Genomic DNA, 26388 nt, shown 5'->3' on the forward strand with positions numbered 1-26388 from the left:
TTTTCTTTACTGTGACTAATAGTTAGTGGCAGGCTCCCATCAATTATACAAAGTGTCTAATCTTTAGCTTTACTTCCAGACAAGTTCACCAAATCCAGCAACAGGTGCTGAAAGAGATTTTGAGTGTTGTAGATTCACTTTCTGATCAGAATGTGCAAGTCTCTGATGAGGCAGTAGGGCAAAAAAATTAAAGCGATCCCCCATTTTCTTAGGATTCATTAACATATCATAGCTTTGAAGCAAGTGTTTGTGCATTGCTGTGTCACTTGAATTCTGCAATAGCACCTGAAAGAAACAATGTTCATTATACCTTTACTCCTGTTCCTCCTCTCCCACAAAATAACCCTTATACACAGATTCTGTTCTACACAAGGAAGATCAGGAGAACTGGTGATCAAATGGGGCCTTACACTGAATGGAATATAAATGTTACCTAAAATTACTTTAATATAAAAACGCTATTAATTATAATCTGCAATCAAACATTTTAATAAAACTTGCAACCAAGTGACAGTATATAGAAACAAGAGGGTTTTCCCATAAAACCTACTTTTAATGAATGCTTAGTGTAGCAGCAGCACAGAATCATAGAACTGGAAGGGACCTCGAGAGGTCATCTAGTCCAGTCCCCTGCAGTCAAGGCAGGACTAAGTACTATCTAGACCAACCCAGACAGGTGTTTGTCCATCCTGCTCTTAAAAATCCCTAGTGATGGAGATTCCACAACCTTCCTAGGCAATTTATTCCAGTGCTTAACCGCTTCGGCAGTTAGGAAGTTTTTCCTACTGTCCAACCTAAACGGCCCTTGTTGCAATTTAAGCCCATTGTTTCTTGTCCTATCCTCAGAGGTTAAGAACAATTTTTCTCCCTCCTCCTTGTAACCACCTTTTATGTACTTGAAAACTTGTGTCCCCTTTGTCTTTTTCTCCAGACTAAACAAACCCAAATTTTTCAATCTTCCCTCAGATGTCGTTTTCTAGACTTTTTTAATCATTTTTGTTGCTGTTCTCTAGACTTTCTCCAATTTGTCCACATCTTTCCTGAAATGTGGTGCCTAGAACTGGACACAATCCTCCAGTTGAGGCCGAATCAGCACGGAGTAGAGTGAAAATTACTTATGTCTTTGCTTACATACTTCTGCTAATACACCCCAGAATGTTTGCTTTTTTTCCAGTAGTGTTACAGTGACTCTTAGCTTGTGATCCACTATGACCCGCAGATCCCTTTCTGAAGTATTCCTTCCTAGACAGTCATTTCCCATTTTGTATGTGTGCAACTGCTTGTTCCTTCCAAAGTGGAGTACTTTGCATTTGTCCTTATTGAATTTCATCCTATTTACTTCAGACCGTTTCTCCAGTTTGTCCAGATCATTTTGAATTCTAATCCTATCCTCCAAAGCACTTGCAACCCCTCCCAGCTTGGTATAGTCCACAAACTTTGTAAGTGTACTCTCTCTGCCATTATGGAGGTGTGTGCGCATTAGTAAGAGTGTCTACATGCAATCACTGGACCCTACCTGCAGCCGGACATCAATACCCATATTCTTTAAGAATTCCTGTTGCTTTAGAGGTCCCAAGGTGGCTACTCTTCCCTGTGTCATGGTTTGGAGATAGCTGAAGTCAACATCTGCTGTCAGGTCTGCTGTACCTGGAGCTATTAATACATCATGAAGTTTGTGACTGCGGAAACTCTGAAAAATGAAATTACAAGATAACCTAAGATCAGCGCACATCTAGGTGGCAATCTGGCTTTAGGCCAAGGAATAAGATATGACAGGCAAATTGTGTTTTTAAAAGTTTACTTTCTCCAATTACAAAAACTCACTGATAGAATCAAGGGCCCACCTCACTCATCCCTTCCCTTTTGACAAAGCTCCCCGTATTTATTTAGAGCCCAATGTTGCCACTTCTACTTATGTAAGCAGTCCTTCACCCAAAAGTAGTTTCAGTGACTGCTGCATAGGAAGGAGATTAATAGCTTTTCGTCATGGGTTTTCCTTGACCAAATGTCTTTCAGAACTTTGGCTACTTTCTATAGTCATTGATCTATTGACACAGTAAGGAGTGAAAGATAACTGATCATTTTAAACTATCCAACTTACCCTGAAAGTGTCAGTCTTATTTCCATTGTGACCATAATCAGCAATAAGTGCAGCTCCCCCGTCCTCTTGAATACGACACGCAAGTCTCTGAATGAGGATGCCAGCATCAGGACATACTTCCACGTGATCTCTTTCTTCTTTACTCTAATGCAGAATGTAAGGACTAAATGTGTAAATCAGTACACAAAATAACTAGCTGATTTGGAGCAAAACCATTTTTTAAATTTCTGTCTTGTACCTGTTTTCAGATTGTTTTATTGTACTTGGATCATACCCCATATTCAGCTGTTCTAGGTTACCTTAGCAGTTTCTTGAGGTGGTAATTTATTCAGTTAATAATTTATATGAGAAATGTATTGTGGTGATAGAGGAGTAGTGGGAAAAAAACCCATTGTACAACTCAACTTTCCCACCTACCCGCCCCAGAGTGGTATGAGGAAAATTCTCTAATGAAAATGAATACTAGCATCAAGTTATCATTACTATACCATTATAATTGGAGGTTGACAATACTACTACAGCTACCTCTCTGTCATAAAAGGACCTCCTCAGATGAAATCTCACCTTATGATCTTAACCCAAAAATATTTTTGTAAGTAGTTTTAAGTTTGAAATTTTGCTCAGAAAATATAGCTTTGTTTTTAAAAACGCAGTTATAGTCACTTAAATATTGTAATGGGCATATCCAGGCCCATTTCAGCAGAACAGTCAAGCATGCTATTGCACATCTGAATTTAATGATTCAAGACTGTCAAATAACAGGATCAAATGGAATTTAATCGAAGATTATTAATCAGATTGCTACAGCACTATGCAGTACGTAATACTGAAAGAATAGATACATCATCACCCTTGGTGTAAAGTAAAGAGCTGGCTTCTGCCTCTCTCCCTTCTGAAACTGGTGAGATGCCAGTAGTTTTGCATTCTCCAACCTATTTTTCAAGCCCTCTATTGTTCATAGGGTGTGAGACACAGAAACCCCTTTTGTGTATGGAAAGATACTTTCCCATGATTGATTTTGCCATATGTTTTAAGGTTTTCATTTATGTCATTACTTATGGAATTTCCTTTATTGTAGCTGTGTTACATGATTGATAAGCAAAAAAGGAATTCTTATCTGGTTATTATTTCTAGCAGCTGGGACAACCAACCATTACCAAAAACATCTTTTAATTGACCCCCATTTCATCATTTCAGAAAGCATCTGTAGATTCTTTTGGTAATTTGAGGGGCTCTCTTTCCTGGACATCTATTTTCCCACAGACTTGGAGGTGCCAGGATGGATTGTCGTCTGGTGCTCAATCATAAGAAATTACTCAATAAGGGTCACTCAGATTATGAACCAAGCACTCTAGACTTACTATCCAAATACACACACAGTACCGTAAAGACAGAGAATAGTTAACATGTGAGTGAAATTAATATTCAGAGAAGGATTTACAGGATTAATATGTACAGACAGGTACCAACAGTATGTTTAAGAGCTTTGCTGAATCAGAGCCAGTGACAGGGAGGGATGGTTTTGGGGATAACATGCTAGTCTGCGCCTCAGGAAGTCTGGTTTCCAGTGCCAGCTCTGCCAAAGATTTCCTGTTTAGCATTTTGTGTCCCTTTGCCTCAGTTCCCCATCTGTAAACTGATACTTTGTCTATTTAGGCACCAGCTCCGCAAGACTGGTGCCTGTGTTTAACTTTATGCCCTATGCGTAGTCCCATTCAACCCCACTCGGAGTGCATAAGGTTAAGCACCAGCAAGACATTTCCCCATCAGGACCTTAGAGCGTAAGCTCACTAGGGCAGGAATTATCTTTTAGTAGGTGTACATACAGTACTTCACAAAGGGGGCCAAGAGCTATTATAATGCAAACCAAACAACATAATGCATTAGAGTTATTGCTACTAACTTCACAAAGACGTACCAGCTTGAATGTTCACAAGAGCAAACAGTCTTGTACAAGCCCGCATTACATATGGAAAAGGAGAGGTAAGTTGACAGTAAGGTTTTGTAACTATTAAATGCTCCTGCTTATTACTCATGAGGAGCAAAGCTCAATGTTTTTCCTGAAACAATAAAACTTAAAACTGTGCAGTGACTTATGAGGCTAACAAACTCACCCGATGCTATAGTATGAAGCAGTAGATCCTCTGGGAATCTCAGAAATAACTGAAGAGCCAATAATAACTGGACACTTGAAAGAGTAGGGCACTGCTAATCTGATGTCATTCAAGTAGACATAATCTTACCTGTATGAAGTATTCTGTAGCAGGGGTAGCAGATGGTGCCAGAACAAAACACAGTTGGTCAGGACCTTTTGGATCTATATCAATCAACACTTCGCGCCATCCTTTTTCTGTCCTCTTTTTAATAAACCAAAAATATTTGATGTTCCAAACTGTAGCCCATCAGAACTAATTAGCCTGTGTATCTATTGGATTTAACTAAAGATTTATCAAAACACAGAGATGCTTTTACATTTTTATAATATCAAAATCAAATGTATATTGGACCAATATCTACCCGGAATCCCCAGCCAACTGTCTTTAGGGAAAGCTTGGGAAATTGGTCTGGTAGAATGCTCTGAAGGTCACTAAATGCAGGCTTAAGTACATCCACCAAGGAGTAAGTTTAAGAGTTGGCACTTTATTGCCAAATTAATATGAACAGCCAGCTCCAGAATTTTATTCAAGTTAAATAAGCAAACTGTTCCCATAAGAATCTGGAAATATTTAAATTTCTCCTAAAACCTTAGAAGTCTTTTTTTTATTTTTTCCATAAAACACACATACAACAAAGTATCTTTTCAATCCTAACTTTTTTTTCAGTTAAAGTACAACAGTAGGTCTTCCAAATTCAGTTACAATTTAATATATATTTCTGTAAGTGGTGGGGTTAGTAAACAACCCCCAATCTGGCTTGGTAATGAGTTTTATTCTTCCACATACCACACATCCCTTAAACAGAAAGTCGCACACAATGGGCTTCTAGATGTACCTGAAATTTATGTATTGGCAAGGCATCAAAAAATTCATGTGCTAAATAAAAGCTGGTACCTGTTTAAAAAAAAAAAAAGTATAAAATGATCATCAGTGTTTCAACATAAAAAGTCATTAACACCACTTTCCATTTGGGAATCAAAATGTACTTTATAAACAGTAATGAATTAAGCTAGTCAACATCACTATGAGAGATGCAATTATTATTATAACCCATTTCATCTAACTGAGGCAGAATTAAGGACCAAATTTTCAAAAGTGGCCACTATCTTTGGATGCCTCCGTTTTTGGGTTGCCAGCTTGAACCTGATTTTCAGAAGTGCTAGGCACACACAAAGTGCAGATGAAGCCAATGGGGCCTGCATGCATTCACCACATCTGAAGAACAGGCACAAAGTGTGTCAAGATGGACACCCACAAATGGAGGACATCAGAATCAGTGGCCACTTAAAATCTGGGCCCAAATCTTGTTCAGGCTTACAAAAGAAGTAGGGGTTATTTAATACAGAATTACTTTTCTATCCACAACCACACTGCAGAGAAGTTCTAAAGTTATAAAAAGGTTACAAATGAGTGAAGAAAGTCATCATTACAGTAAAATCATAACTACCTTGTGGTACATCTTGCAGCTCTCGGTACCAGAAGATTGGAATTCCAGCCTTGCTAATGCCTTTCATGTAGACAGGGAATGTAACATCAAGCTCTGATTGTATCTTCCCCCCTGTCAGTGTCAATGCTTGGATCTCACTTAGTTTGGGGCTCACCTCTACCAGATGAATAGAAATGTCACATTTATTGAGTAAAGAGCCCAGCTGGTTAAAAACCTGTAAATAGAGAAAGAGGAATTCTGTTAGAGGCAGTTGTGTGCTGCAGTACTGTAAACTTGGGTTAAGAGTTGATTTTAACTGCTTGTATTGCTGGAGACAGAAAAATGTGAAGGGAGCATATCGGGAGTTAAATCCTGGACTCACTGACTTCAATGGAACCAGAATTTCATCCTTGGTCTCTGGGGAGGAAGGTACTCAGCTCATCTAAGGCCTCATCTTGTCACCCTTACTTATGTGAATATTACCATTGGTTCAGGTCACTAATCAGCAGCAACAACAGAAAGCTGCATGTCTTTATCCTATAGTTCATATTAAATAATGGTATCAATGTGGCTACATGGGAAAAGTCAAAAAGCACAGTCCAAAGTGAAAAGTAACTCTCCCCACCCCCCTGAAAAAGACAATCAATTCAGGCTGAGAGATCATTAAATAAAACCTTCTTTGCCCTTGACTCCAGCCTATGGTTCTACAAAAAAAACCCTCCTCAAACTAGAGTAGGGTTCTCAAAATGTATTGCACCCCGACCCGCTTTGACAACAAAAATTACTAAACGACCTCAAGAGCAGGGGGACAAAGCCTGAGCCTGCCCTAGCCCCACTGCCCTAGGTGGCAGGGCCAAAGTCAAAGCCTGGCCCCCACTGCCTTCGGCAGGGGGCAAAGCCCCAAGGGCTTCAGCCCCAGGCAGGGAGACTGTAATCTGAGCCCCACCGCCCAGAGTTGAAGCTCTCGAGCTTTGGCTCTGGGTGGTGGGGCTCAAGTTTCGTCTTTGGCCCCAGGAAGTCTAAGCTAGCTCTGGTGACCCCATTAAAATGGGGTCCAGACCCACAGTTTGAGAACCGCTAAACTCGAGGATGGAAATGCAGACCCACAACCTCAAGAAGAAGTGGGAATGAATGAAAGTGTATTGAGAGTAACAGGAGTCTGGCATAAAGAAGCAACTTCTCTGACACCTACAGCAAATTTTGCTTTTAGAGTACAGTGGTTCACCAGCAATCTCTGATTTTTCCAAAGTATGACACATGAGAACAATGTATATTAGACACTCCACAGTCATTATTACATTTGCCTTTTTTTGTGAATGAAGGAGGGGGAGCTCCCACTATTTCCCCTGGAGTACTGAATTCCAATAACGTTCCTTTTGGTTGGTAATTTAATTAGTACTTATTAGTGAATAATTGAGAAACGGACATTACATCTGAAAGGGTCTGATATTCCAAGAAATGATGAGCCTCTGCCATTCCTACTGGAGTAAATAAGGGTTCAGGATGCTGAGCACCTCTGAGGTTCAAGCCTGTAATACTATCCTGTTTCTGTAGCTCACATTAGGGCCTCCTAATTACAACCAGCAACATTCATATAAACTGCTTCTGACCTTGGGTAACTCTTTTCTATAAGTGTATTCTAATGGGATATTCTTACCCTTTTCCTCAATGTAGTTGTGTATTACAATGGATTAGTGATGGATCTGCACAATTGTATCCAGTGTTCTCATCTCACTTCTGAGCCCCCCCCCCCCCCCCCGTTTCCTCACTAAAATAACAGGAATACAGAGAGATATGCTTAGGTAAAATCCTATGTTGCAGTCTAGTAACCAAAATGCATTCAGTAGATAGGGAAGTTTTAACATGTATTACGGACTTTCATTTTGAATTTCAGGTTTCAATGTTAGCTATGTGAGCCAAAGAGAACTCCAAACTAGTAAACTCAGACATACAGAGAATATTATATTTTTTTTACGTACCCGCAAAATATCATCTGTAAGAGTGCCCCTACCTGGGCCTAGTTCCACCAGTTGGAGAGTTTTAGGTTTGCCAGCGGCCATCCATTCACTAACATACCATATTCCTATTAACTGTTGAGAAGAAAATACACAAAACTTACTAGAATTTATAGCATTAGTGATACATACACCTGCATTTCACTTATAGAAACCAGAACATTTACATTATTTTACCAGTCTTACAGCATAGGTCTGTGCTGAAAAGTGGCTATGTAAAAATCTCATTCTTTTACTAAGCAGCCAAAATGACCCCTGAACCTCTAGAGGGAGAAGATCTGATTACTGTCAGCCCTGAAGAACTAAAACAGCTCTGGGGGATTGACCTGGATTCTTTTCTGGCTTGTGCATCAAAAGAATTGTTAACTATCAAATGCAAATCACTAGTGGATACCAGTTTAGTTACACATAGGCAACCATCACTGATACAATGCCTTTTCATAAGTGCAACTGAAAACAGAATTTGGCCTGTACATTCTTTATTACCGGTAATGATGCATCAGTCAGAAAGCATGCAATCTAAAAGTCAAGTTGTGTTCTGAGTTCAAGCCTGGAAATTACAGCAGTTTTTTACTTATGAACCAAACAAATTTGGCATGAAAATAATTTATACACAATACATGTGAAGGCCCCAAATGCTTTTTTTTTTTTTAAACAAAGTCACTTTTCAGATGTGTGTTTATTTTTGCTTCTCAGCGAATGTTATTAGCACTGGTAACATATATGACCACGTGTTCATAAATTGTATTTGTAACAGTATGTTTTAAGGATGAAAGAAACATTTTAAAAATTAATGTTATATATATTACCTCCCCAAAGATTTGACTTATTTCAGGTGAAGTAACAAAATCCCCTTTCTCTCCCAGCATGTCATGGTGCATATAGTAACCCTAAAGTAAAGTAAAGAGAGAAATGAATAATATCACATTTATTTTCCGATTACTGATACGTAAGCCTTCATATCCCCCTGAACTTTCAAAATTAAATCATTTTCCAGTCTTCTGAACCAATGTAGTCATTTTAATGCTGAAAAAATGAAACAAAGCCAAAATACCCCACAAAACTCCTCCTATGGAAAATGGTGAGGGTTTGATTGATGCAACAACAAATTTTACATCAAGAAAAAAAATAAGAAATGAACTTGGGTTTGTAGAAGAAAATTAGTAAATGTTAAAACAATTAAAACATTGATTTTTATTACTGAGCTTATTTCCCCTTTTTATGAGTCCCTAGAAATCTGAAACTGACAGTGTTCTGTATGACAGCTTAACTTTCTACGATCATTTGATTATCATGGGTTAAAATTACAAAAGTTGTCGTTTCCATTTGAGAGAGGACAGTCTGATTGGTACAGCACTCAGAATTAATTCTTTTGTAGACTTTACAACCAACTAAAGAAGTCATTCTTCACATCACAACAGAATTGAGGATTGCCATAATAATTAACAAGGTGGAGGAGGAGATGGTGCCAAGCTAACTAGAACAGAGACACATCCACTAAGATATTAAACAGCCAAGAGCCTAGTCAGGAGAAACCTGATTGCAGATGCTTCTTCCAGAGATAATGCAGCTGCTGATGGCAGAGCAATGCAAGTGAGAGGTGTGCATCTCATATTACAAAGGACAATTTTGCCAGGACTGAGGAAAATCTCACTAAAGAAACCCTCCTCCCATCTCTCACCTACCTCCCCCAACGGAATGATAACAGCGTTTTCCAAGGAGAGAATTTTTGTGTAGTTTTCCTAACATCGGCCACTCATGAATATTTCTGTAGGAGACCCAAATGAGTGAAACTTTAAGTTTTGTGGTGCAGTTTCCCCAAGGGCAGTGGTGGCATTCCAGCATATATTATCCTATTATTCCTATAAAGGAAGGCATGCACACCAAGGGACACTGGCAGCACCCTCTGAAGCCCAGAGACTTGGGAGGAGGACCAGACAACCCGGTTACACAGGCACATTTAGGGGGTCTACATTGCAAACCACCCCTCTGCTTCCCATCTCCACCCCAAATAATGCTTCCCCAAACCAGTTATAGGAAGGCAACTGTGTGCCACTGTTAGCTGTGCCGGTTACTAATGAACAACGTGGTATGTGGGCACAAACAATGCGATAGGTGTGCCACGCCGAACATGAACAAGTTACCAGCTTGGTTACAAACTCTATTACGCGCTGGTCTATTAACAGGAACAGAAACATGCTTTGAAAGAGGGGGGTTTAGCAGACGTTAAGGGGTTATCCTCGCAATGTGTTGGGATGTCATGTGTCACCCTACGTGCATTCAGAAGCCGTGCACGGACCTCCACAGGATTCGTTAGGACTTCCCGCATGTATTCAGCGACTGTGAGAGGGCCCGTGGACTTTATCTTGAGCACGAGATGCTTTAGCAGAGGAGTAGCCCGCCTGCCGTCTTCTGCTTCGCTTCCGGCGCCGAAGCACCGGCGTCTCCATGCAGCCGGGCCAACTGGAGCAGCGTTAGGGGAAGAAAGCGGACAGACACGCTCAGTAAAGGGAGGATTGCCACGACGTGACTAGCTGAGGCACTTGCAGCGGACTTTGCCAGTCGGGTAAGGGGGACCCCGGCCAGCCGCAAGGCGGCTCGGGGGGGGGCTAAAGGTTTGGCCCGGGCCAGACGCCCAGGGAGGCAGCGCGGCAGACGCGACCCCCGCGGTGGCCGGGCCGCTCTGAGCGCGGGGGCTGGCAGGCGGCTCCCGGGCTCTAGCGTGGCCCGCTCCCTGTTGCGCCCCGGGGGACGGTGAGGGCCAGAGCGCCGTCGAGACGCGGCCGCAGCGCGAGGCCCGGCTGTTACCATGGTGACGGAGAAGTCGGGGTTGCCAGGAGAGACCGAGGGCGGCCGCGAGCAGAGCGCGCCCGGCAGGCAGCCGGGTCATGGTGGCAGCGTCCGTGCCCCTTGACCCGACGCTGCCAGTTCCTGGCTGCTGTGTCCGCTCCTTCCGCCCCGAATACAGGCAGGGGACTGCTTCCTCGGCCGGGCCGGAGCACGAGCGATGCTTGCAGCTGTGAGAGTTTCCCTGGCTTGGGCGCGGGCGCCCGTTTCTCCCTTCTCAGGCACTGGAACCTCTTTTACTCTCCAGCTATCTTGCCGGACCTGCCACCTCCCTAGGGCTCTGTCCGGAAGTAGATGGAGCACATGGGCGGGGGGGCAGCCGCCGGCAGAGCCGTGATGGCGGCGTCCGCGGTGCTGGGTTTGAGGGAGCTGGACGAGACTGATGAGGAGGACGGCGCCGACGCCGGCTTCACGCTGCAGGAGGTGCTGCGCCTCGGGGGCACCAAGGTGAGAAGGCCTCGCGCAGGGATGGCCGCGCACTGCTGGCACGCGCGTGAGCACCTGGGGCCCTGAGAGTGCGCAGCCCCGGCCGGAGAGGGGGGCGCGCGCGGGGGGGGGGCCCTATGCCCCCGCCCCCCGGGCGGAGAGTTGCCGGCCGGCGCGGGGCGGGGGGCGCGCGGCCTGGAGGCGGCAGAGGGAGCCTGGGGGAGGGGGCGTCGCCGGCCTGGAGCTCGCAGGCCGGTGACGCTCCCCGACGCACCGACCCTTACCCGGGGGGAGGAGGGGAGAGAAGCGCTTTGTTTATAAGCCGCTATGGGGCCGCAGCGGTGCCCAGCCAGAGCCGCTCTTCGTACCCGTGTAACAGCCCTGCCCGCGGTCCCCTGGCACGCGCCTGTCCTGCGTGATCGCTGTTCTACTCTCTGAATCCCCAGCCTGGCCCCTGGAGGAAAACCGCAGCCACGAGGAGTGGTTTTCCTTCCCTTATAGCATTTGTACGTCGCTGCTTGCTTTTCTAAGTGTTTTTCTGGGATTTTGTGTGTCTTTGCTTCATGCAGCAAGATTATATCATGCTGGCTGCTCTGGATGAGACAGAGGACCTGGTGGATGGTGGTAAGCAAGGAGCAATTGATGACCTGGGGCAAGGTGAACTAGAAGAATTTATAAAGTCACTAGGTGTATGCAAATATTCAAAAAAAATCATGGTGGTAGAGGAGAAGGAAGAAAAGGACAAGCCAGCAAAGAAAGAGAAAGTCAGCAAAAAGGAAACCAGTGCCTTTTCGCCGGGAGGAAAGAAAGAAAATCAAGTCAAAGAAAACAAAGGAAAAGCAAAGATCAGTAATGGCAAAGATGGGAAAAAGAAGCCAGCTCAGCCTAATGAAGAGCACATTCCTACAGTACCAGTGGTAAAAAAAGAGAAACAAGAAGAGGTGTTTGAATTTCATGCGAGGCAAGTACTGCTGATCAAACCAGGGGGCAAATGGTATGATCTAGAGTACACCAATGAATTCTCTTCTGAGCAACAAAATCAGGTGTTTGTATCAAAGTATAAAGCCTTGGCCCAAAGACTGTATCAGCAGGAGACAGACCTGTATAAGAGTAAGACAAATCTTCAGAAGGGGGCCTCCTCAGCTTGGATGAACACTGTTGTGTCATCAGGTACGCTAGCTGACAGAATGGCAGCCATGACCCTTCTTATCCAAGATGGGTCTGTCCACACACTCCAATTTGTTGAGACCTTGGTGAACCTTATCAAAAAGAAGGGCAGCAGGCGTCAGAGCCTAATGGCTTTGGATACTTTCAAGGAGCTTCTCCTCTCAGATCTTTTGCCAGACAATCGTAAACTCCACACTTTCTCTCAACATCCTCTCAACAAACTGGAGAAGCTTTCGAGTGGCAACAGAGATTCAAGGGATAGGCGATTGATATTATGGTACTTTGAGCATCAGCTGAAACACTTGGTGGCAGAATTTGTACAGGTATTAGAAACACTGACCCACGATTCCCTGGTGGCAACTAAGGCTCGAGCCCTTGCAGTTGCTTATGAGCTTCTCTGTAACAAGCCAGAGGAGGAGAAGGCTCTTCTTGTGCAGCTGGTAAATAAACTGGGAGATCCTCAAAACAAAATAGCCACCAAAGCCTCTTATCTTCTGGAGACCTTACTTCATAAACATCCAAACATGAAAGGAGTAGTGTGTAATGAAGTGGAGAGGCTTCTCTACCGATCAAACATTAGTCCGAAAGCTCAATATTATGCAGTTTGTTTTTTAAATCAGATCGTCCTCAGCCATGAGGAAAATGATCTGGCTAACAAACTGATAACTCTATATTTTTGCTTTTTTCGGAGTTGCATCAAGAAAAAAGAAGTTGAATCTAAAATGCTTAGTGCTCTTCTGACTGGGGTGAACAGAGCTTACCCTTATGCTCAGATTGGTGATGAGAAAGTGAAAGAGCAGATGAACACTCTATTTAAGGTGTTGCATCTTGTGAACTTCAGCACCAGTGTCCAGGCCCTGATGTTGCTTTTCCAAGTAATGGACTCTCATCAGACTGTATCAGATAGATATTATGCAGCATTGTACAGGTAAGTGATTGATTGATAAATTCTCTGACTTGGTGATCTAAATTCCATTTTATGAAATGGTAACTGTTAACTAAGAATGCTGTTGTAGAAACACATGAAGGACTTTATTTTGTCATTAATGGCCTCTCTGGTCAGTTTCCAATTTTCCTATGCTAAAATTTCAGACATTTGTTACTAAATGCTTACGTATGTGTCCATCCCTCCTATAATGCACATTGTAAAGAAATGGCAATGACATGACAATCACACAGGTCATCAAAACAGAACATTTAACTGAAACCCGTTGTTTACATATCGTTTTCCAGTTGCATGTTTTAACCCCATACTTAAGTTTGAAACTTATTGATAGTCACCTGCTTCTGTAACCTGTATTCTAGCTGTCTAATTTTTGTTATAATAACAGTTTGCCTAAACTCTTGTGTCCATACTTTTATGGGAGGCAAGATGTTGAGACTCCATGGGAGTGGTTTTCAACCAGAGGTACACAGAGGCCTTCCAGGGGGTACATCAGCTTATCTAGATGTTTGCCTAGTTTTACAACAGGCTACATAAAAAGCACTAGCAAAGTCAGTACAAACTAAAATTTCATACAGATAATGACTTGTTTATACTGCTCTATATATTATACACTGGAATGTAAGTAAATATTGTATTCCAGTTTATTTTATAACTACATGGTAAAAATGAGAAAGTAAGCAATTTTTCATTAATAGTGTGCTTTGACACTTTTTTGTATTTTTATGTCTGATTTTGTAAGCAAGTAGTTTTTAAGTGAGGTGAAACTTGGGGTACGCAAGACAAATCAGACTCCTGAAAGGGCTACAGTAGTCCTGAAAGGTTGAGAGCCACTGAGTTAGACTACCCTAGAGGCTCTGCATTTTAATCATCCTTTTTGCAGTTGACTGTTAGGAATTTTCTTCAAAATCTTTATATGTCACTTCTTAACTGGCCAAGAAAAGCCACTGATTAAACCAGGGCTCTCATATTCCCCTTTGTTCCTCTTTGTGCAAAACATGCTGCTTCTGCAGTGCCTTCTAGCCCTAGCTAACCTGAAGAATAAGACAGTGGAATTCTGATTTGGCACCAGGTGTTTGGCCTGACTGTAGAGTGCTCCAGTGGGATGATCCTTTTCTTTCCACTTTTTAAAATAGTTGTTTCTGTTCTTTGAAAGTGTGAGGAGATTACATAGATCAATTTATCCTATTCTTTTTGACATTTTAAAACCTGATCATGAAGTTTTGCTTTCTATTGAGACATGCCCAACCTTTTCTTACACACAGGCTGTTTCTCTGTTACCTGACGGTTCAGAAATGTGTTTTTCATGTTAAATGTTGTATATAGATGCCCCAGCAGTTGTCATCGTTAACAATTCAGTATTTACTGTACTATTTTTCTTATACGATAGAATAAGAAGTAACTACTCTTTTAGATACCCCTGTGTAATATGAAAAGGTAAAAACACTATAATAGATAGATAAATAGAAGGAAATGTTTCTGATAATCCTATGTTTTCCACAGGAAGCTGCTGGATCCAGGGTTAGCAGCATGTTCAAAGCAGTCCATGTTTCTTAATCTTGTTTACAAGTCTGTGAAGGCAGATGTTGTGTTGCGGCGGGTGAAGGCCTTTGTGAAAAGATTACTTCAAGTCAGCTGTGGTCAAATGCCACCATTCATTTGTGGAGCCTTATATCTTGTGTCTGAGATTCTGAAACTAAAACCAGGATTACGAGTTCAACTACAGGATCATGTGGTATAGTGTGACTTTTAACAACTTCTGTAATATTGTGTTGGGTCTCCACTTACTAGCTATGGTAACACTAAAACCTTTGGGTTTTTTTCCAGATCAGTTTTTCTTGACAAGTGATTCTTGTCCCTTTGGCTTTATTAAATGTATTCATGAACTTCTCACTAGGAGTAACTAGGAATAGTTGATTTCTTATCTGGTCTTTTCCTTAATATACTGAAACAATTTTATATGTGGTGAAAAACAGAACAGATTTGTATTCTAGCCAGGCCCAGAGGCTCCAGTTGGGATCAGGGGGCCTCACTGTGCTAAGTGCTATGTAATCATCCTGCCCCAAAGAGGGTTATCTAAATAAACATTTATTTGTGTTTCACATATTTGTTCCTCCCAGTCCTCTTGGCTTCACCTTTGTTGCCTGACTCAGCTTTTCCCCTTCAATTGTGCTTGGAATAGCCTTCCATGTGCGTTCTCTCCTCCTTGAAATGTACTTTTTCCAGGAATATTTCCTACTTTGTTCTCCTTCCCAATAATCTCTCTACATCTTTACATTTCCTGAACAATTTTTCCTTGACATGTGTTTGTCTTGTCTAATTTAGGGCCCAATTCTGCTTCCTTTGAAGTCAGTAGAAATCTTGCTATTGACTACAGTGGGTAAAAGATCATGCCTTTTACTTGTAAGCTGTTGAAGGCAGGTATTTTGTCATTATTTTGTAAAGCACTGTAAATTATATTTAGTGATGTTCCAGCATCGATATTTTGACTAGAAATCACTGACATGGTTTGATCAGCGTGTCAACCATTTAGTCTTCACAGTTCTTTCATCCACATCTTAGAATAGGTTAGGCAAGCATATTTCATATTACTTGGGTAATAATTTAAAGTTCTCAGTAGATTACGGTTTGCTATGGAATTAATTTAAAGGTGATCTGCACATATTTTGACAAAATGATGTAAAACAAGGGTATACTTTGAATATAATCCCTGAACATTGCAAGACTGGTGATTTGCAACCACCATGAAAGCCTGCCGGATCATGGAACCTGTTCTTTTCAGCACTAGGGATTGGAGTAATGGTGCCATTAAGTCCTGTTGGTTTTTATTATGTGATGTTATTTTGCCTTTTCTCCTGTTTGTGCCCCCAGCATTAAACTGGCCCCATGCTTCTGTGGGATTCTCTGATGATTATGACCTGACCTGCTTAGTGGTGTATATTTAAGATTTCCCTTGAGTCTGCTTATACTAGGAAAGTGACCTGCTGATGGTCATAATTACCATCAACAGATTTCCCCGATTCACCCCTCTGGCTGCTAGTGTCAAAAGGGGCCAATCCATTTTCAATACCATTACAGAGAGTGCCCTAGTTACTAGTGGAATGTAATGTGCAGCGTGCTTAGTATAATGGTGTTGAAAAGAGTTTTGTCTCCAGCAGCCAAAGACCAGTTTGTTTTCAAGACCAGTAGAGAGCAAGCACGTCAGGGAGAAGACATTTAACAGTGGGATGTTTTCCTAGGCCCATGGTTTTAAGAGTCAGTGGTACTATGCTTCAAGTAATGTGGTAAGAATAAAGTAGGTTATACATACACTGACATGCCAAGTGCCCCTCTTACCACTGTTTGAAATATTAATAGATTTTGAAGGCCAGAAAAGACCATTAAGATTGTCTAATCTGACCTGATGCATAATGTAGGTTATAGAATTTCACCCAGTAATTCCTGCATAACGCCTAATAACTTGAATATCTTCAACACTGAGCTCACTTTGTTTATATTTTTGTAGGTCACCTTTAACAGAATTATGTAATCTTGTCCAACTGAATTCATCACCTGTTATTACTACTATATAGAAATGCAACAATTTAATGAAAAAATGTTTTACCTAGGAGTCTGAAGACGAAGAACACTTTCATGACCTGGAAGAAACTGAAGAGGATGAGGAAAAATTCACAGATGCAGACAGAGAAATGGAGGCAGAAAGAAAGAGCATGATGGAAAGTTCTGTCAAAGCAGATGATACAAATTCAGCAGTCTCCTGGGTGCATCATCAGAACTTGGGAGGTAAATTAGCTAGAAAATCTAAGTCATATTTAGTAATACTGTTATCTTCTGGTACGTTGATCAGAACTCTTAGTGGAAAAATGAAAGAATAAATTAAAACATTACTTTTAAAAAATCTCTACATTAGAGTCTGATCCAAAGGAGTCAACTTATATTCAAAAAAGAATTATAGGAGAAGAAAACTTCTATTTGAAGGTTATGTTCCCATATGTTTATGTACACATTTATGTTTGAAGAAACTTAAAGCATTTGTGCTTGCTTCAGGTGGAAGGAATTCAAGTTGCTATGATCCATTGCACCGAAATCCATTATTCTGTGGTGCTGAAAGCACAAGTCTTTGGGAATTAAAAAAGGTAAAGTGTTCTTATGACTTGGTTTAATTGTTTTTATGCTAAGGCACAGTTCGGCAAGAAAACAATTTGGCTTTAATGTCATAGAATATAGACTTGACTTTGCTCAAACTCACTCTTAACTGTTATTGAATTTTGTGAAATTTTAATCAGGTGGGAGTAATATTGGATGAAAAGGAAATCACTTATTCAGATTTAACTTGAATAGATTGCATGTCATGTCAATAATTATGCGGGGTGTTTGGAACTGCAACATTTAGATTGAGATTAGAATGATAGTAACAGATCTTTTCCAGGCTCTTACATTTGCATAGTTTTTTGTACTGAATAAGGTTGTAGTACAAATAGTTATAACAAGCTTTAATCTTTATTTTGTAATAAATTCTTCAGTTGTTCTCAGGCAGCACAAATCAGACTTTCTTTAATTCAAAGTGGCTATGATTTCTGCAGCAAGTAGCTGAACAAAATTCTAGATTCTTAAAATGAGGACATTCTAAGATTCTGCTAAGACATCATGGATAATGCTGCTGTAGCAGTAATCAAATGAGAGAGGCTTTTGTTTTCTGATTGCACACATCTTTTAAGCAGAAATATACAAATGTTGTTTTTATTTTGTAGCTTTCCGAACACTTTCATCCATCTGTGGCTCTTTTTGCAAAAACTATCTTAGAGGTAAGTAACTTACCATTACATAGTGTGAAATTTCCATTTTGTATTGGCATTACAAAGACTGGTGAATCACAAGCATAAAACTTAATGGAATAACTAGGGCCCCAACAGTTGATGGTTTACTAGATCTAAACTTTGTAGCAGGGCTACCTGATTTCTGGGATGTAACAGAACTTGAACTTTGCAGATATAGCTAGAAATTCTGTGACATCATGAGTTACATGGTTAAAATAAAAGTTCAAAAAGACTTTTTATGGATTTAAATATTTAACCTGAATGAGAAAACGCTGAGGAGGAGCCAATATGGATGGCTTTTTTTTTTTTTCATCAGATCACATTTCCACATAGAATGGGCATGGCTAGCTCAGGTTTCGCAGACCTGGCACCATGTCCTCCACTGTTTGCACTGACATTTGTTGCTGTGGTTCCATGAACTTTATGCAGATTCGTAGGTGTCTCATCCCACTGACTTTTCTATTGGGTTTTCTTGAATTTGGGTGCAGATGGAGAATGAATTTACTTTTTTCAAAATGTCATGGTGCCTTTTTCTGCCATAGAGGATTCATTGCTCTCCTTTAGTTACCTAAATGTATATACATTTCTTAATGGAATTTATTTCCTCACAGAATAAGAGGACTGTGTGAATTTGCAATCTGCTTGGTGCTGGTATATAGACTTCAAGGATTAGGGGCCTCTTTCTATCAGTTCTTGGATAGCATTTTGATTGCAAAAAGATCTGTCTGTTTGTATTGGTAAATTGAGGAATCTTACTTTAATTTCTTGGAGAGTCAATGTGCACTTCCTTTTAAAAAGATGCCTCCATATGCTCATACTATAAGAATCCCACTTCTCTAAACTTCAGCTTCAAATCCCTAATTGAAATGCTGTAATTCTTATTATGAATCCTTTCAGTTAACTAAACCAGGCTGAAAGGTTTGTGTACTCGAAGGAAAGTTGTTTTAATTGAAAGTACAGAGCTATTTACATAGTACTATAACTACTCTCACATCTTGACTTATTTTTTGAGATGCATTTTTGTCAAAGGGCGTTTTTGGGCATATTTGTCTACTTGCCACACCTGCATATTCTGCATAAAAGTGAAGATCCCTTCTCCAGGCTTTTCCAGTTTTCTCTGTCACTTAGTCTCCTGACATTGTCTTCCGAATCTCTTATTTTAAAGTTGTAGTTATAAAGAGATTATAAAGGATTAGCTCCCAATACATGGGAACTGTTTTTTTATTAATCTAAGACATGTACAGTGTGGTGATGGATGCCAAATAAATGCATGTCATAAATACTAATAATAGAAGAGGTGAGAAGTGTTCATATAGATCAATATGTGGATAATTTTAATGTTCTTTTTATTTTGAGTGCTTTTCACAAAATGGACTATGCAGTCAGAACAAATGTTTTTTATGGCATTATGGTATTTGGTACTGTGCCAAATTGAACACATAAAAAGCGTATTTTTAAAAAACATTAACTCAGAGATTTTGTTTTGACTGTGATAGCTAACTAGTGCTGGGTATAGATTGTTATATATGCACCTTCTTATCCAAAGGACTTCAAAGTTTGTAATTGATCAAGAGCGTCAAAGTCTGTCCAATAAACCCATAAAGAGGCTATTAGAAGGTATCATTGAACTGTTGCAGTGCTCGAGAGCTCGTGAAGGTGTCCTAGAGCTAAGAAGAAAAATAAAGCACAGAATCTGGGAATCTGAAAATAAATGTATTCACTTGCAGGTTCATATAATTAGATATCCTCTCACTCAGTTTAATATTGTATTCTTGTTGTTTAGTGTTCAAGTTTGATGCTAGATCTTTATGTAATTTGAGTTCATTTCTTGTGTAGTTTGAAATTAAGACCTTGATGGTTTTTGGCTTTGTTTCTTCCAGGGTGGTTACATTCAATATGCAGGTGACCCTCTCCAGGATTTCACACTAATGAGATTTTTGGATCGCTTTGTGTACCGAAATCCCAAACTTCATAAAGGCAAAGGTGGGAACCTTTCTATGCATTATAGGACATGATCTTTATTGTTGATATATGTAGAGGTAATATGAAAATGTGAAACAACACATTTGATTGATTTATGTTCTACCACAGAGAACACCAGCAGTGTGGTAATGCAGCCAAAGAAGAAACAGTTAATGAATGATGTGCGTAGTCTTGCTGGTAAGTGGAAACATTTCCAATTGAAAGATTGCAATGGCTAAGGAATAATAACGTTCATGGTGGTGTACGTAAGGCAGTAAATGTCTTTTGTGCGTAGTTGTTGCCTTCAGTGTGTGTGTGTGTCTGTCTATCTATCTGTACCCCATGCCATGAACATTATTTCTGTTTCATCAAGAAAATAATAACAAAGAGAAAATTGTTCTCCAGAGGCAAGTAAGTGATATGTGATCCTTGCTCTTCAGTCCAAGCTTCTTACACATGAATATGTATGGAATGTTCACAGCTCAAAATTCCGGGCCGCTAAACGACCTTATCAGCAGGGGGGTGCACACCTATCTGATAGACGCATAATGGTCACAACTGTCTCAGCTATCATTTTCTGTATCTGGTAATGAGTAAGAAAATCCTGTAGCCTTTGCTTCTGCACATAGCTTGGTTCAACACATTTCCTGGTGCACCTTTTTACTGTGCTTTAAATCTTATCTTTATGCTTGTAGTTCACTCACTGTCAATTTCTTTATAGTGAAGTAGTTTCTTTTCCTCAGGCAATCAGTGAGTTGTTGCTCTCTGGTTAGCCATCATACAGAGAAATGCATGCTAGCAAAGGAAGGGGTAGAACTACCAAAACAGCAGACCTTGCTGTCCATGAAGCCCTGAGAGGCCCTACAGGAATATAACAAATGGAGCTATTTTTGTAGTTTTCATGTGCTGGACAAAGCTTTCTCATTTGTTTTATGAGATGTTGTTCCAAAAAGAGGATCTGGGGAGAAAGAGTCACATAGCTCATTAAAAAGATGGAAAATAGCAGAATAATTGGCTCTTGTGGCAAACATCCCTGCCAACCATGTGTGGCTAAGGTAACTTGGGATGTCCAGCCATGCTTACTGAATGATGGGTGTAGTAACTGCCAACAGTGACACATCAAAGGCATATTCTGGATTTCTGTGATCTCCAGTTTCCCTAAGAGAGAAGCCAGTAGCACCTGAGGCCTTGAGAGGCACACAAATGTGGAAGGAAAATGGGGGCAGAGGAATTAAAAAGCAAGGTGGGGAGAAAGACTGGAAAGGAGGCTGAGCCTCTCTGCTATTCCCTACTCCCCTGCAAGGCCATGACTAGCTACAGAGATCCTGCTTCACCCTCCTTTTCTTTCCCATTCATTTTCCAGCAAGTGTGACACAGTTATTGACAGATCCAATGCATCTTTTTCCAAACACTCTCCCCTTTCTCTGTCAGAATGTGTTTCCTCGCTCCCCTCTTCTTATTTCCCACAGTTTGCAGGGTCTGTAAGCACTGACAGCTGAATTCATGAAGGTTTAAATGACGGCTCATGAAAATAAAACTATATTCACATATCGACGTGTTGGGTATCTTTAAAAAAAGAACTTCCTAGATTAAAAAAAAAATCTTAAGCTAAAATTGTGCCATTGTAAAATATACGAATATTTAAATCATTATTTGACTATTGTATTCATATTAAAATAAATACAATTTGAAAGTCGGGAAACAGTTCTACAATTAACAGCTGTATAGATGACCTTTATATCAACACTTGTGCCTACCCACCAGAAACTTCCTTATTCCTCACCGCACCTTTTACTCCTGTGGGAATCATGCGCCACTGGATGTGCGCAGAATTAATGTCTGCCCCCCTGCGCAGAAAAATGACTTTCTGACAGGGAAGCTGCAAGAGCGGTCACGCCCCTCCCCAGCAGCATGGGTGCATTGTTTCGGGCACTTGGAGCAGCGGGCGGAGAGGTAAATCACTGTGTGGAAGCGGGGCTGGGGACGATGCCAGGTGAGACCCAGATAACCCCCCCCACACACACAGAGTCCCCTGCACCTGGCCCTCCCCAGCCCCATCCAGGGCTGGGGATGCCCTGACTGGTGGCTCCTACACAGTGCCAGGCTCAGCTGCTAGTCCTATTTGGGGTGGGAGAGGAGCATGGAGCAGCGGGGCTGGGTCAGACCCACCCCCAGAAACCTCCCCCGGCCTCGCATCCCCCTCTCACACCCTGCCCCCATCACTTCTCAGCTGTGGGGGGAGCAGTCACTACATGGGGAGCTGCTCACCCATTCACCCAACCCCCATGCATCTAGGCTCCCTTCCCCCCAGCTGAATTGGCCACTACCAGACCCCCCTCCCCTCCCCCTGCGCTTAACCCTATCCCCACGCACCCAGACCCTGCCGAGCCCTAACGACCTTCACCTGGACCTCCTCTGCAGAGTTCCATTGCACCTGCACCCAGAACCCCCGGCAACAAGCCCCTGTGCATCCAGATCTCCCTGCACCCAGATCCCCCACTGAGCTGCCTGCACCCAAATTGCCCCACACAGAACCCTCTCACCCCACACTTGGATCTCCCCACACTAAGCCCCTCCATACTTGGATCCTGCCAGCCTGCCCACACCTAGTGCGCATGACATAGAGGGGCAAGACTCGGGGGTGTTTCTGGGGCAGGCCAGCCCTTGCGCTGTGTCTGGGTTGGGTGCAGCCTCAGTGCCAAGTCTGTGTCCTGGGCAGGGTGGGAGGTTGCAGGGAGATCTCCCACCTCCGTGCAGCCAGTGCCCTGTGCTCCGCACTGCCATGCTGGATCCACATTTATTTATTGACAAATTTGCAGAATTTTAAAATATTGTGCACAGAATTTTTTGGGGGGGGGGGCACAGAATTCCCTCAGGAGTAACCTTATCTATTTTTTCCACTGCTGACGGCATTCCTCTATGTACTGTTCCAAGAAATGTCCTCCAGTTCACTTGACCATTCAGAGCAAGATACACAAGTGTCTTGCCGTTTATCTATGTATGGTACAAAAGCACTTGCTGTCATCTACCATTCTAGAGAACCCTAACTGCTTTATTCACCCTTTCTATTCTGTATCTTCCTCATCTGTGCTCCCCACTTGGCTCTAATACCCTGCCCTTGTTACAAATTCACTTGTTAGTGATGTGAATGATTAAAATAACTTCAGAACTGGTAATGGTGCAACAGCATATTCATATCCCCAACAGGAAGATGGGGTTGGGATACAGGATCAGAGTTAAGGTTGTTTGCAGAAGCTTAATTAAATCTCTTGCTTTACAAATATTTGTTTTTAGTTACAATATTCTAATAATTAACTGGTTAAAATGAAATAAGGTTTTAAACACTTAACTGTATCTCTAGTTTCAGTTCATATTCCTGTTCCCAAGTTATCATATAACCACATTTATTCTGCCTAAGTGACTTCAGTAGGAAAGGTGATTTAAACCTAGAACAGATTATATAATGATTTTAATCGCATTAAGATCTGTCCATAAGAGTATTGATTACTATGTAAAATTCCTAATCTGCAACTATTGTTAGGATTAGTAGGCATCTTTGTCAATGTTATGTTGATAAGATTCTTTCAGAAATAGGCCAGCTTTTGTCTGGCCTTGCTCCTTCCAGTGCTTAAGGGCAGGGTTTGGCAGCAGGAATGGATAGTAATGGAATGAAGAGGGAAAGGGATTATAGAAGTTAATGGTCACATTCTCTCTGTAGTTAATTTAATGTGCAAAAACAAAGAATGAAATCCCTGGACTACAGCTAAAACTCTTCCCCTACCCCCCAATAAACAAATAGTCTACCCCTTTGCTGCTGAGTTGCCATGTCTTCTGCTGAAGGATTTTTGTAACTCTTTTTGGCTCTTACTTATGCCTCTAGTTCCGTCCTCTTTGAGGTGCTGTAGCCAATGCTATGTAGTGTTAGTATATATCAGTGGTTCTCAACCCGTGGGCCTCATGAAGCCCAATTAGCACGCAGCTGTGGCCCAGCTCAGCTGTGTGCTAAAGGCCAGCCGCGTGCCTAGGGTCCACTAGGTTCCCAGCTGCAGGGCGCGGAGGGGTCCGAGCTAGCCCATCGCGGAGAGGTCCAGCTGGGATGCCAGCAGGCCCTGCGGGGTCAGGGCTCCCGGCTGGCCCTGCAGGGTTGGGGCCTGGGGAAGCTGGCCACCCACTTGGTGGGGGTAGGGGAAGCCTCCTGGCCCTGCGGGGTCAGGGCAGCTGGCTCCATGGGGCCCAGGGCGGGTAGCCAGCTTCCCCGTGCAGCAACAGTCAGGATTGCTGCTGCCCTACCACCTGGCCCCTGTGGCCCAGATAATACATTGTGGGCTGCACATCAGCTGAGAACCACTGGTATATAGAGTAGTCCATGGGACTTTAATGGCACAAGTTTTCCGTGGCAGTATGAACACGTGATCAGGAATTTTTACCTAGAATTCATTCAAATGGATGATTCATTTATTGCATTAATCAAGGAGCAGACTGAGCATTTTAAAAACACTGACTAATTCCATTTATGCACTTTAGAAATCCTTATTTTGTTTAGTACATTTTTACTAAATATGTCAGGGCATCACATTTGTGATAGCTATTTGTGATAGCAACCTAAACTGAGGTGTAGAGGATTTAGAGTAAAAAGCAGTTGTGATTTGGCCTTCTGGAAACCAGTGCTCCCATGCAGGAACATGGCTATAAAAATCGCTATCAGACCACCCTAGCAAATTGAAAACTATGTGTTTGTGAGCAGTTAATTTACTAGCGTTCCACTATACATTGTTGTCCCCTGTAACCTTGATTATTGGAAATCCATTTCCATCACCCACTTTTATCTGAAACAGTCGTCTCCCCTGACTTCACTATTGGGGCCATGATATGGCTTAAGATGCTGTGACATTTCTCTCTACCAGAGGGAGCGGGCTGTTTTTTGAATGCAGTGAAATGGGACATGGCTCTCCTTGGCCCCTTTTGAGTGTTTTTTGGGATGGGGATTGTCACCATTGATCTCCTTCCTAATCCAGTCACAAGATCTTTTTGCCATCTCTGGTGGAGGGGGCTTTAGTGCCCTGCCTGTTGAGTACCTGCAGATATTTATCCTGCTTTCCTCACCATCATTAGTGCTGGACTTTGGAAGTGGTGGGATGCTTGATCCTGTTCCAATCACTCCTGTTTGACCTATGCTGCTGTTCCCCTGCCCAACAGCTGCTGAAGAGCTTTTGGTCATAGGAGGAGTGTGAGAAGGACTCATTCGTGTGGTGGAAGAAGTGCGGAGGCTACAGGTTTCCAAAATCTATCCCACCTCCAACCTTTTTTTAACATACACTCATACTGGGTTGTTACTAACATATATAAATGAGGATCCAGGGGATAGTTAGGACTCATGCCTGTGAATTGTGGGTGGGGTGGAATGTTAGCCCACATTTTATCATTTTAAATAGTAAATATAGTGAAGTTCTTATTTTAAGAAATTGAGGAGAATACACCATATTTCTGAAATTTAGTTTGGGAACAATTTTACTGTAGTGTTTTCATAACAAAACATAAATGTTCTATAATGATACTCAACTTGCTATAAAATCGTGCCCCTTTAGTGAAGCGAAGCATAAAGTCAGGTCTGTTGTTTTTTCAGTCAACAGTAAGGAATTCCTTGCCCAAGATGAAAGTAAAATCCCAGTGGATGAAGTGTTTTTCCACAGGTAATGAAATATTTATGAATACTCTTAACAAGCTTTGTTTCTGAAATTTAACTCTTTAGAAAAAGAATTAGAATTTGTAAATTTGTCCTGACATTTTTACTCTGAGAAGTTTGTGAGGATTTGGATTAGCTCGAGTGATTTATGTAATGAAATGATGGAACTTCCCTTGCTCTGTGTGGAATATTGAAAGTTGTGAAAAATGTTTTAGAAGGGAGTGATAACATAATCTTAAAATGATAAGGAAAAACATTCAAAATTACAGTCTGCTCCTAACATCACTTAGTTGACTTAATAGTATGGAGTCGCAAGCCCTGGTTGGTCATGAATACTCTGTGTGCTATAATACCTACGCACAACGAGTTGATCAGTCCTATTTTAAAATATGTTACTGATAATAACTTGGCTTATTAAAATGGAGCAATTAAAAAAAATGAACTGATAGCCATTTATGGTGTTTGTTTACTTTTTGTATTTCTCATCATTTTTTTCTCTGTTTATAGTCTGTTTTATTTTCAGGTTATCATATGGTCACAATGCTAGTGTTTGAATTACAAACACTGCATGAGGACTGTCTTAAAAAACCTCAAACTTTTTATTGGATTTTTTTCTTAATTCATAGAATCTTTTTTAGTGGTCTCGGGTTTTGCAAACAATAGTTTTTCCTAAACCAGAAATTTGGGCTAAACTTGGCAGTGTCTCTTTATTGATATTGACTCTGAATTAGGCTTTAGTGGTTAAATTCTTTACTATTTAAAATTAAAATAAATACTAGCAAATGGAAATGGAATGCTCCTGTTTACACACTATGGGAAGTCCGTTTGCGTTCTCTTTTGATAAA

General features: G+C 41.5%; 2 protein-coding genes across 6 annotated transcripts in view; one reads left to right on the top strand and one right to left on the bottom strand.

The window, feature by feature from the left end:
* On the bottom strand, window positions 1-10641 carry NDUFAF7 (NADH:ubiquinone oxidoreductase complex assembly factor 7). Of its 2 annotated transcripts, XM_038394285.2 has the most exons (10): window positions 10507-10641; window positions 9998-10161; window positions 8508-8588; window positions 7663-7773; window positions 5705-5918; window positions 5093-5151; window positions 4345-4458; window positions 2102-2245; window positions 1517-1690; window positions 1-285 (listed from the first exon to the last, which is right to left on the bottom strand). In XM_038394285.2, exons 1-10 carry the CDS (start codon window positions 10586-10588, stop codon window positions 70-72), a joined length of 1359 nt encoding a protein of 452 aa, XP_038250213.1. In that variant the 5' UTR covers window positions 10589-10641; the 3' UTR covers window positions 1-69. The 2 variants fall into 2 exon arrangements, with proteins under 2 accessions (XP_038250213.1, XP_043368228.1); XM_043512293.1 differs by lacking the exon at window positions 1517-1690.
* Window positions 10094-26388, top strand: part of CEBPZ (CCAAT enhancer binding protein zeta) — a 26224-nt gene continuing 9929 nt past the window's right edge. For 2 of the 4 annotated variants that reach the window (XM_038394279.2, XM_038394278.2), the window contains exons 1-10: window positions 10094-10264; window positions 10793-10992; window positions 11541-13066; window positions 14585-14816; window positions 16690-16864; window positions 17129-17217; window positions 17833-17886; window positions 19779-19881; window positions 19990-20058; window positions 25484-25550. In XM_038394279.2, coding sequence (XP_038250207.1) covers window positions 10840-10992; window positions 11541-13066; window positions 14585-14816; window positions 16690-16864; window positions 17129-17217; window positions 17833-17886; window positions 19779-19881; window positions 19990-20058; window positions 25484-25550 — 2468 coding nt within the window. In that variant the 5' untranslated portion in view covers window positions 10094-10264; window positions 10793-10839. Of the gene's footprint in view, window positions 10265-10792; window positions 10993-11540; window positions 13067-14584; window positions 14817-16689; window positions 16865-17128; window positions 17218-17832; window positions 17887-19778; window positions 19882-19989; window positions 20059-25483; window positions 25551-26388 lie in introns of those variants that run through there. The other 2 variants (XM_043512278.1, XM_043512277.1) reach the window with 1 other exon arrangement.

This window comes from Dermochelys coriacea, chromosome 3, assembly GCF_009764565.3.
Source record: "Dermochelys coriacea isolate rDerCor1 chromosome 3, rDerCor1.pri.v4, whole genome shotgun sequence".
Lineage (NCBI taxonomy): Eukaryota > Metazoa > Chordata > Testudines > Dermochelyidae > Dermochelys > Dermochelys coriacea.